Raw genomic sequence first — 11,442 nt, 5'->3', positions numbered from 1 at the left:
GCTACAGAAGAAAGATTTACTTGTATACAGGTGACCATTGACCTCTTGAATTTCCTGGGACTAAATGGGTATAAGGTATCCAGGAAGAAAGCCCAAATAGCCTGCCAGACTGTGATATATCTGGGCTTTGAGATTTCAAAAGGACAACGACAATTAGGAAAAAATCGCAAAGAAGCTATTTGTGGTATACCTGAGCCGAGAAATATTCATGAACTCAGAGCATTTTTGGGAATGACTGGGTGGTGTCGCCTTTGGATCATGAACTATGGGCTAATAGCTAAACCGCTGTACGAGGCCCAAAAGAATTCCCCCTTTGTATGGGGCCCACAACAGCAAAAGGCTTTTGTAGAGTTAAAACGTGCCTTAATGTCTGCACCTGCTTTGGGACTGCCGGATCTAACCAAAGATTTCCAGCTGTTTGTTCATGAAAGGCAACACCTTGCACCGGGCGTGTTAACCCAGAGGATAGGAAGCTGGAAACGACCAGTCGGATATTTCTCTAAACAACTGGACACAGTGAGTAGAGGGTGGCCAAACTGCCTTCGAGCAGTGGCAGCAACAGTGATGCTCATACAAGAAGCTCGGAAATTGACTTTGGGAAGAACAATAACAGTCTATGTCCCACACATGGTGATAACTGTCCTAGAACAGAAGGGGGGACACTGGCTGTCCCCCAGCCGAATGATGAAGTACCAGGTGGTATTGACTGAACAGGATGATGTGATTCTAAAGACAACTAACCTGGTAAATCCTGCAGTGTTTTTAAGTTCCATACAGGAAGAAGGACGACTGGAACATGATTGCTTGGCTACCATCGAGTATGTTTATTCCAGTCGTGAAGATCTGAAGGATGTGCCACTGGAGCGACCAGACTGGGAATTGTATACTGATGGAAGCAGCTTTATGGAACAAGGAGTCCGATACGCCGGATATGCGGTAACAACAGAGACTACAGTTATAGAAGCAGGAGCATTGGCGAGTACCACATCAGCCCAAAAGGCGGAACTCATCGCTTTAATTCGAGCCTTAGAACTAAGCAAAGACAAGAGAGTAAATATCTGGACTGATTCAAAATATGCCTTTGGGGTAGTGCATGTCCACGGAGCTTTGTGGAAAGAGAGGGGGTTATTGTCCTCCTAAGGATCAAACATTAAGCATCAAACAGAAATTTTATGATTATTGCAAGCAGTTCAAAAGCCAGATCAAGTAGCAATCATGCACTGTAAGGCACACCAGTTTGGGAATACAAAAATAATAGCTGGGAATAATTTAGCTGATAAAACAGAAAAAAAAAAAAAAAAGGTAGCAAAGAAACAAGCATTGCAAATGGCAATAATTCCTTCTAAAACAGTAACCCTTCCTAGGGAAAACCCGAGATATTCAGAGGAAGATGACAAATTGGGTCAGTTATTAAATGCTAAGAAAAACTTAGCTGGATGGTGGATAACTCCTAATGGACAGGTAGTAATTCCACCTCCTGTGATGAGAGAGATAATTCAAACGAGACATCAGGAATGTCACTGGGGGGCAGAAGCCTTAGTAACATCTTTACGAAAGCAAGTAATATCAGTTAAGATGTTGGGAATAGCTAAAATGGTAACTCAAAGTGTGAAGTATGTTTGAAAAATAATCCAGTGATTAAGAAAAAGGTTCAAATGGGTAGACTGAAATCTGGTACAGAACCTGGAGATGATTGGCAAGTAGATTCTTCAGAGTTACCTATAGACAGAATGGGTACCGGTACATCCTGGTAAGGGTTGATACTTTTACAGGATGGCCAGAAGCCCTTCCCTGTCGCACCACACAAGCAAAAAGAGGTTGTGAAGTGGTTATTACAAGAAATAATTCCGAGATTTGGAGTTCCTATTGGAATTTCCTCTGACAGAGGTCCACACTTTGTGGCTGAAGTAGTCCAAAGTGTTAGCAAAGTATTGGGTATTAATTGGGATTTGCATGCGTCTTGGAGGCCACAATTTAGTGGAAAAGTGGAGAGGATGAATCAAACTTTGAAATGACAAATAAGTAAAATTTGTCAAGAAACCAGTCTAAAGTGGCCTCAGGCACTTCCATTGGCATTATTATGAATCAGGGTACAGCCAAAGAGTGGAACCTCAGTCAGTCCTTATGAATTATTATATGGAAAACCATATGAGTCTCCAGAACCAAATCTAAACATACATGTAAAAGGAAAACAAGATGTGTATAACTAATTGCTTTTTCTAAGGAAAACTTTGGCTGCGATTTGGAGTGTAGTAATTTGGAATAGACCTTTACCCCTGGAAAATTCAGTGCATGATTTCCAACCAGGAGACTATGTCTATGTGAAGACCTGGGCCTCCGAACCTTTGCAGGAGCGCTGGAGAGGACCTTTCCAGATACTGTTGACCACTTTTACAGCTATCAAGATAGCAGAATCAGATGCTTGGATACATTATACTCGAGTGAAGAAAGCACCTACTCCATGGAAGATTGTCAATCGTGACCCAGAGACTTTAAAATTGACACTGAAACATGTCTAATTTTTATATTGGATTTTATTTTGGTCGGTAGTGTTGGTGGGATCATGGGCCGGCTTGGTGGACAGGAACAAAAGACAAATAGAAACAGAACAAGTGATTGACATTCCCAAACAAATGGCTGAGGAAAATTTGATGGTAGGATTGATTAAAGAATTTGCCAGTTTACAAAATGTCACGCAGATCACTGCTTGTTTGCCAATACCGAGGGCAGTAGGTGAATCTATTCCATGGGGAATTTTAACTATGAATCTGACTAATCTGGAACATAAAAATGAAACCACCTATTGTGAACAAAGGCCAGTAACTCAATGGTATGAACAAGTAAAGGTTATTAGAAAACAGTGGAAGTCGCCAGGTAAAGAAACAGATTGTAAAAAAAAAAAAAAACCCGAAACTATTGAATTATGATTTTATAACAGGATCCTGACCTAGTGCCATAGCTTGAGTTCTTCTTCCTGGGGGTCCAAATCTCCACTTAGGATGGTGTTCTTATGATGAACAACTTAAAACCAATGTGAGCAGAAGTATCATGAAATGGAAGTGTAACAAAACTGGCCAAGGTACCCAATTAGTAGAACAATGGGACTCTATATGGTCTATGTCCATATTTTCCCATTTTCAGTATATGGCAAGAACTTCTTGGTGTTTTACCTGGGATGGAAAAGTTTTTTCAGTATTACCCTGGGTCAATGATAGGTCAACTTCATCGGGAGAGAAGGAAAATAAAATAGTGCCATGGTGGAAATGTGAAAAAGTGTATGATTGCAGTAATGCAGACTTAGTAATCCAAAGAATTCCTCTGTAGGCCACTGTTTTAACATATGGTTGTTTTTGTCGAGGTCTTAAGAACACTCTCAATTTAACCAGCACTTTTATAGTTAGAAAAGGAACTTTGTTTAGTTGTAGTAAAACTACTATTTGAAGTCCAGGACATTTAGTTCGGGCATTAAGAGATGGAACCTGGACCACTCATCTACCATTAGATGGTAAAGTGAAACAAATTACTTTAGGCATGCCAACATTGTGTCCGATTTGGAAGAAATCACCATTTAGAGGATCTCTAGAGAATATAGAACTGAAACGAATAAAGAGATCTGAGACAAATGATGATAATCTGAATGAACCATCTACAGGAGTGAAAATTGGCTGGGCACGTGAATCACTTTTATATCCTATAGCTTCATATAGAAACAGCATGGCTTTACAAGTTAACTGGTCAAGTGGAAAAATTAGCAAACGTTACTAAAAAGGGGTTTAAGGAATTGAATATACAATTACAGGCGACCTCTAGAATGACTTTACAAATAGAATGGCACTAGATATGCTCCTACTTAAAGAACATGGAGTGTGTGGATATCTCAAGGATAAATTGGACCACTGTCATATCCACATTCCAAATGTCACTCAGGATGTGGAACATGATCTAGACCTATTAGGAAAAATTGAAAAAGAAACTGAAACAATTCAAAAGGATATGTCAGAAGATTGGCTTGGAAAAATTTTTAACAAATTAGGATGGAACTTGAGTGTTGACGGCGAGGGAAGTCAAGCGGGCAAACTCAATATGAGTGATAGAGCAAGCTTCGATTTATTACGGCGCGATTATGTCTTATATACAGTTCCAGTTAATTATGCCTACTAGTCATCTGCTGATTGGTTAAGCTCTAAAGGGTTATATTTTCATACGTCCTCCTACTTGCGGTTTCTGCGGTTAGCTAGCTACATATTTTTTTTCTCTCTTGTCTACGCGAATTCCTCAAAGTTATTTACAACATTAGGCACAAGGTCAGTGTTTTTCTCAGCTTCCTTATCAGCATGCCTCAGCATAGCTGCAAGGCCTGCTTCAGCTAACTTACGCTAACTTTGTTTCACAAAGATCTTTAAGGGAGTCATGGCCGTGATCACACAGCCATTCTGCAACACTTGAGCTCTTGGATACAATCCATAATCAAAACTTTGTTTTTGTTACCGGTTGTCTTTTTGATGATCATGTTGGTATATGCATGTTTGAAGAAGCAGTTTACCAATAGAACAACCAGTCCACCAAGGTATAGCCCACCACCAAAATATGTTGAAACAAATGATATGTAAATAATGTGAAAGTATTGAAATAATGATTTTCAACACTTTCAAAGGGGGGAAATGTTATCGATTTGTTAATAAGTTAAGATTGATTGACTTTATTTGATTGATTATTTGATTTTATAGAATTATTTTATAGAATAGAAATATAGAAGGATAAAAATATATTTTGAGGAAACTTATAATTGCTCAGTAAAAGCTGCTATGAGACCCTCTGTACATCCTGTACCAAGGCCAGAAGAATGGGCTGGAATTATTGTTGAAACTTAGGTAATAATTTAGGGTTTGAAAGGTTTCTTTGTATCTGACCAGTCTTCTGTACGCAGAGGTGTACTGAAATGTCAGAATATGAGATTAATGGGAACTGGGGAGAGTCGACTGGGACAGCTTGTGGTTACCTGCCAAGAAACCGTGAACTTTAGTAAAAGGTAATTCCGGCAGGGGGAGATCGCGACCACCGACTCATATACCACCTACCCAAATCGTACCCCAGACCCATTTCTAGACCTTTCTAAGCTCTACTGCGCAGAATCGGATATAGGAGGAGAATATGTTAATGATTTACGGGAAATATCATGGTTATGCATGAATACTTAATGAATATGTATGAATAAGTTCTATATATGGAATCTGATTTGGGGACCTGGTGTGCGTTGATCGTGAGAGGACTCGCTCACGCACCCGGCCGTCAATAAAGAAGTGTCTGCTTATCTACATCACATTGGTGTCGATAAGTTCTTCATTCCGAGATTTCGGTAACACTTATGTATATGCAACATTTGATTGTATAAATTGAGGCAAGTTGTTGCCCCTGGTGTGCATGGCTTTGGTGGGACTACCCCCCAGTGCTGCCCAGCGCTGAATAAACATACCTACTTTACAGTCTGATAAGATTGTGGAGTCTGATTCCGCAAGTCAGGAATGCTGTCCGTATTAGCTGCTGTAAATACTACTGCACACGTCTGTTCTTTTTTTAATGACAAACAACTTTCACTTTTTACAGTGTGGAATTGACTGGGACAGCAGTGGATGCTGTTTATGTTGACTGTAGTAAGGCTTTCAACACTGTCTTCTATCACATCCTTATAGGTGAACTGAGGAACTACAGGCTAGATAAGTGGGCAGTGAGGTAGATCAGAAACAGTCTGAATTGCTGGGCTCAAAGGGTTGTTTGTGATTTGTAGCACAAAGTCCAGCTAGAGGTCAATCAGTAAGGAGTAGTCCAGGGGTCGATAATGGGGCCAATAGCAGTTAACACTTCATTAATGACCTGGATGGTGGGACAGTGTGCCTTAAACAAGCTTGCAGGTGATACAAAACAGGGAAGAGTGGTTAATGCAGCAGAGGGTTGTACTGCCATTCAGGGAGACCTTGACAGGCTGAAGAAATGGGCAAACAGGAATCTCATAACGTTCAACAAAGGGAAATGCTAAGTCCTCTCATGGGCAGGAATAATCCCATGCACCAGTACATGCTAGGGAGGGCAACTGACTTGAAAGCAGCTTTGCTGAGGAGGACTTGGCAGTCCTGGTGGACTCTCATGTGACTATAAGCCAGCATTGTGTCCTTGTGGCAAAGATGATAGCTACGTAAAGAACATTGCCAGCAGGCTGAGGAAGCTGATCTCTGCTCAGCACTGGTGAATGAGTCCAGTGGAGGGTCACAAAAATGATTAAGGGCTTGGAGCATCTGTCATATGGGGAGAGACTGAGAGCAGGGACTGTTTAGCCTGGAAAGGAGAAGGCTCAGGGAGGATCTTATTAATGCATATAAAAAACTTATGTGGGAGGAGTAAAGAAGAGGGAGCCAGACTTCCATCAGTGATATATAATAACAGGACAAGAGCCAATGGGCATGAACAGAAATACAGGAAATTCCACTTATACATAGGAAAATAGCTTGTGTTTTCTTCTGATGTTTTTTTTCCTCTGTTGTGGTTTGTTGTTTGGTGTTTTTTTAATTGGAAGGTGGTCAAACACTGGAAGAGGTTGTCCAGAGAGTCTGTGGAATCTCCATCTCTGGAGATATTAAAAACATGACTGTACATATACCTGGGCATCTTGCTGTAGATAACCCTGCTTTGAGCAGGAGGAGAGGTCTAGATAATCTCCAGAGGTCCCTTCCAACCTCTATAATCCTAAGGGAAAAAAAAGGTATATCTCTTTGTCTTCTTCTTTGTTCCTTTTTTAAGTGAAATTACTATTAGACTTCAGTCATACAGATATTTTTCTTCTGATTTCTGTTTTGTTCTGATAGTGCTATTTAGGCAAATGTGTAGTAGATGGCTGAGCCTTAGAAACCTAAAAGAGGGTGACATTTTGGTGGTAAGACCTCTTTATAGGTGCCTAAACTACTATCAGATTCTACTGTGCTTGTCCAGTCTTCAAATTTTTCTGGCATGCTGACATTCTGTGTTTTCTCAAGAGTTTGTAAGTAGAATTAGTTGTAGATTTAACTTCTATAGGTGTGGGGGACATGTCAGTATTATCATAGCTGTCAATGATGTTCAAGCACATGTTTTGTTTAGACTCTCTAACTGTTGCCCCAGACAACTTTTTTTATGTGGTTGCTGCATTTGTGCATACATCTCAGTCATGTTGACGGTTATGCAAGAGCAAAGGATGAACCAAGATGGTTTAGTTTTTCATGTCTACTAATATCTAGAGCTATAGGTTATGGTTATTAATATTCCCCAATGTATCAGAAAGAAATCTTGTAAATACTGAAACAAGGTGCATAGTGGGAAGTGAGTCCAGTTCTAGGGATATCTTCTTAGACTCTTAGGGGAGTGGAGTTCTAAGAGTATTGAATGAGTAGGAAAGGAATTTGGGGGTACAGGTTTAGAAATGTTACGTGAAATGATATGGAAATATATAATTGAGAAATGTTGCCAAATCTCCTTATCTTGTATAAAACAGGTCTGCTGCAAAAACATAGCAAGGCTGTAGAAGCTCTTCAGATATCTTGTCTTCTGCTGCCACCAGAAAATCAGAAAAAAAAATACAGCTGTTGGTGAGTATGGCAAGAATTAGCTTTCACAATGATTTGCCACCTCTTTCTGAATCAATGCAGACCAGAATCTTGGTATGTACAGTGTAAGGCAGAAGGTCTAGACAAAGATATTGGAATAGCATAAATAAAGGATTCTTACTGGAGAGTGTATGGAAAATACAGTTTGCTTGTTTGATGAACAGTTCATCTATTCTAGCTATGTGAAAAGCTACTCTGAATTTGAATAAATTTCTTGGTAAGTTGTGAGCAAATGAAGAATTTGCTCAGAATTTGGAGGTTTCCTTATCTTTAAAAACTGATTTTACACACAGACATGGATAGGTTCACTGTTGAGTGGAAAAAATAAAATGCAGTGGAACATGAGGTCTCTGGTGTTCTTTATCACTGCAGAAAGTGCAACTTAAATAGACTATTTCAGTCATAGAAATCTGTAGCTGAATGTTTTGGTTTACCTTTTTTCAGCCATTAAAAAAAAACACAACAAAACTACCAGTTTATTTAAGTACTTATTTTAGTTCATCACTTAACTACAGATATCTTTTTCTCTGAAAGTAGTTTTAGTCAGATCTCTACAAAGCCTTATTTTGTGCTAATGTTCTTTCTGTATTGCTGTTTGTAGAGTTATCGCTGATGTTTGCAACAGCATGTTTTTATAGTGATGTGTTGGAAGTACGGTAAGTATTGTGCTGTTAAAATATATTTTACTAAAAGATCACTCTTGAAATACAGTCCAATTCCCCCTCTCCCCCAACAGAAAAATATACAATAAAGATATTTTTCTTTCTCAGGTGGTTTAGGCATTTTTCCATTATATTCTCTGTTCAAAAGATGAAATGGACTTGGATTTGGATGAACTGCTTGCTGCTAAAATAGTATTTTTTTGCATGGACAATTATCAAGAAATCTTAAATGTTCTTTCCTCAAAATTTTCTATAGTGGAACATGTACATATCCAAAAAATTCAAGTAGATGTCTAGTGAAAAAAACTCCTATGTCTCTGCTTCTAGATCAAATTTATCCTTTTTGCTCCAAAATCCAATAGTTCTTAAAGACTTTGTTCTGTCTCTGCTAGCATATGAAGAGCTAATTATTTTTGCTGATATTCAACCATAACTGTATTTAAATGAAAATGATATTGAATGGTTTAGAGACAAGAACTCTAAAAATATGTTTTCCTGTTGGTCAGCACTCTCTTCTTCAGGGAATAGAGTCCTGATCTGGCAAATTGTTTGTGGTAGTGAGGAAAACCGTAAACAGCTAAATAGTGTTTCTATTAATGTTCAAATTTTCTTTTAGATCCATCCTTACTCGCTCAATTTTTCAGAACTCTTTTTCTATTTCCTGATACCATATTTTCTGTTCAAAGCTGCTTTTTAGTTCTTCCTTCCTTAATTTCTATTGAAATAGTTACTTTTAACCTCTTCCAAGAAAGGGTTAAACAGGCTTCCTCTGTGTCATGTTTTTTTGACTCATTAGAACTCACTCAATTAGTGCAGGAGATAGAAGGTAGAATTTGGGGTCTTTACTCCATATCTTCTTTACTTAAAGACTTTAGGTGGTCAATTTGATTAGGCCAGTTCTTGCAAATGTATAGCAGAAAAAAAAAGCTGTTCTTTTTTTACTCTTTCTTCAAATAAAATATGTTGGAACTGATACTGATGCAACTTTTCCTCCTGCATCATTTTGTCACCAAATCAGTAAAGATGAACTTGAATACCAAAGGGAAACTGATTCAAGAACCACTGGCAGCTTTATTGGAAGAAATTGCAATGAATACAGAAATGTCTGTGAAAGACAAGAAGCAGCAGCTCTCAAGCAAGTAAATAAAAATTCCTCCACAGTCTTTAATTTCAATTTAAAAAGCTTTATCCGGTAGTCCTCTAGAGAAATAATGAGATTTTAAAATAGTAGATACTTTTGGGGAGTTATAAATTTTGAATCACTTAAAATAAGGGTTCTGTGATGAATCAATACATATTGTAAAATATCACTTAATTTTGTATATAGACGTATAGAGAGTCCATGGGAAAAATAAACATTTTCCTGCTCCAGAAGCAGAGGTTACACTTTTAATAGTTTTTTAAATTACAAGTTTGAGTGAATTCTTCATTTAAATTGATGTACTTTTCTAGTTTCAGAAATCTTACCCTCAAGTGTATAGAGTACGATTTCCTACCCTTGAAACTGAAGTGGTGCTATTTCCAGAAAAAGACTAAACAGAAAACACCAGTTCTGATGTGGTCCTTAAAAAAGCCTTTTCAACCATTTCACAGAACCAGAAGCTTTTGGATGTAAGTGGTTTGAAATACATCAGTGAACTGTCAGAGAATATTAACAATGGATCTTAGGCAAAAGGAGCCTGAGCAGCATGTAATTACTCAAAAAAAACCCACTACTAGAGATACTGTTAAGACAGCAGAAAAGGTCAAAAGAAGAAAGAATTGAGGTGGTAGAAATGTGAGCCATTATCCTTATTTTTGTAAATATATGTTTGGGGTTTTTTAATGGCTGTTATTTAAAACAAGCAAGCAAATAAACAAACACACACACACCCAACTCAAGGTGATTAATCTACGTGGGCGATAAAGTACACTTGCTGTAGTTTTGATTTAACCATCATTTCAAGGCCTATAATGTATCTGTGTGTAATGTATTGTTGGTAACTAGTCAACAGCAGTTTTTCCATGAAAATGAGTAAAAATGTTTAAGCTAGGCTGTTCACATATAGCTTGAAATTAATTTCCTGTACATGCTTGAATGTATGAAACACTGGGTTTTGTTTTACTGTTGTGTTACCTTAGTGTTCTTGATGTGTAAGATTTATTTTTGAAAATTGTGAAAACTAATTCTTAATTTTCTGATTCATATAATGCATTACAACTTGAGTCAACTCCTGTTGAAATTCAATTAACTTCTATAGTGCAGACCCATTCCTTTAAGTCTTTTCCATATGCTCTTACTAAATATTGCCCTAAAAAATTGGATGTTTGTCCAATAGAACATGTTTTATAAGAAACTCTGAAGCCTTGCATTTCCTCTGGAAATGGAATGCAAATATTGAAGTATACATGCCTGTAATGATATTTTTTTGCATTATTAAATCTACTGCACCTGTAACTTGACTGTGCATATAACTAACTAGATACTGATAGCACTTTTGAGCTATTAAAGCATTAACATTTTCAGATATTTACTTAGAATGGTGGTTTCATGTTATTCATTAAAGAGTAGCATTTCATACCTCATTGAATGTCAAAGTAGTCTGTGCAGGAGAGAAGGTAGCTGACATCCCAACAAATTTCTATCTGATGTTTTAGTAAGCAACATAGTGACTATCCTGTAATGCAACATTGATGGTATTTTTACTTTGCTAACCTCCTAAACAGTTGATAAGCTTTAAGATGTACATTACAAGGTTGTTGGTTTAATGGATTGGAATAGTTCTTGGGCATTGTGCTTTTGATGAACAGTACATGTTTCCATGATCTCTTTTCACACACCATTTATACTTGGATTTCATATCAGTAATCTTTATTTCTTAAGCAAAAATGATAAAAAGGTGTAGTGGGGGTTTGCATGGCAAGGTTTTGATAGTGGGGGGCTACAGAAGTGGCTTCTGTGAGAAGATGCCAGAAGTTTCCCCCGTGACCAATGGAGCCAATGCCAGCCAGTTCCAAGATGGACCTGCCACTGGCCAAAGCCAAGCCAGTCAGTGACAGTGGTAACGCCTCTGTGATAGCATATTAAGAAGTGAAAAAAAAAATAATCTGTACCAGTAGGAGAGAGGAGTGAGACTATGTGAGAGCAACAACTCTGCAGACAGCAAGGA

General features: G+C 38.0%; 2 protein-coding genes across 2 annotated transcripts; both read left to right on the top strand.

The window, feature by feature from the left end:
- Positions 1 to 207: 207 nt before the first annotated feature.
- LOC119140725 lies at positions 208 to 5,734 on the top strand. Its single transcript, XM_037372257.1, has 2 exons — positions 208 to 1,094; positions 5,605 to 5,734. The coding sequence occupies exons 1-2, from the start codon at positions 232 to 234 to the stop codon at positions 5,732 to 5,734; spliced, it is 993 nt and encodes a 330-aa protein (XP_037228154.1). The 5' UTR covers positions 208 to 231.
- A 1,885-nt stretch (positions 5,735 to 7,619) lies between these two features.
- Positions 7,620 to 9,908, top strand: LOC119140724 (DEP domain-containing protein 1B-like). The gene is given in 6 exon segments (XM_037372256.1): positions 7,620 to 7,685; positions 8,411 to 8,548; positions 9,208 to 9,344; positions 9,346 to 9,428; positions 9,744 to 9,820; positions 9,822 to 9,908. Coding segments are annotated over 6 exon segments (588 nt in total).
- The last annotated feature ends 1,534 nt before the right edge of the window (positions 9,909 to 11,442 follow it).

Source organism: Falco rusticolus, chromosome W, assembly GCF_015220075.1.
Source record: "Falco rusticolus isolate bFalRus1 chromosome W, bFalRus1.pri, whole genome shotgun sequence".
NCBI lineage: Eukaryota > Metazoa > Chordata > Aves > Falconiformes > Falconidae > Falco > Falco rusticolus.
Note: the sequence above shows the minus strand (reverse complement) of the source record. Positions and strands in the feature narration are given on the sequence as shown.

What these genes read in the sequence shown, in the direction of transcription:
- LOC119140725 (XM_037372257.1), top strand. Translation starts at nt 232, where the DNA reads ATGACTGGGTGGTGTCGCCTTTGGATCATGAACTATGGGCTAATAGCT. An exon ending in TATGCCTTTGGGGTAGTGCA is followed by an intron (nt 1,095 to 5,604) that starts TGTCCACGGAGC and finishes CACTTTTTACAG; the next exon opens with TGTGGAATTGACTGGGACAG.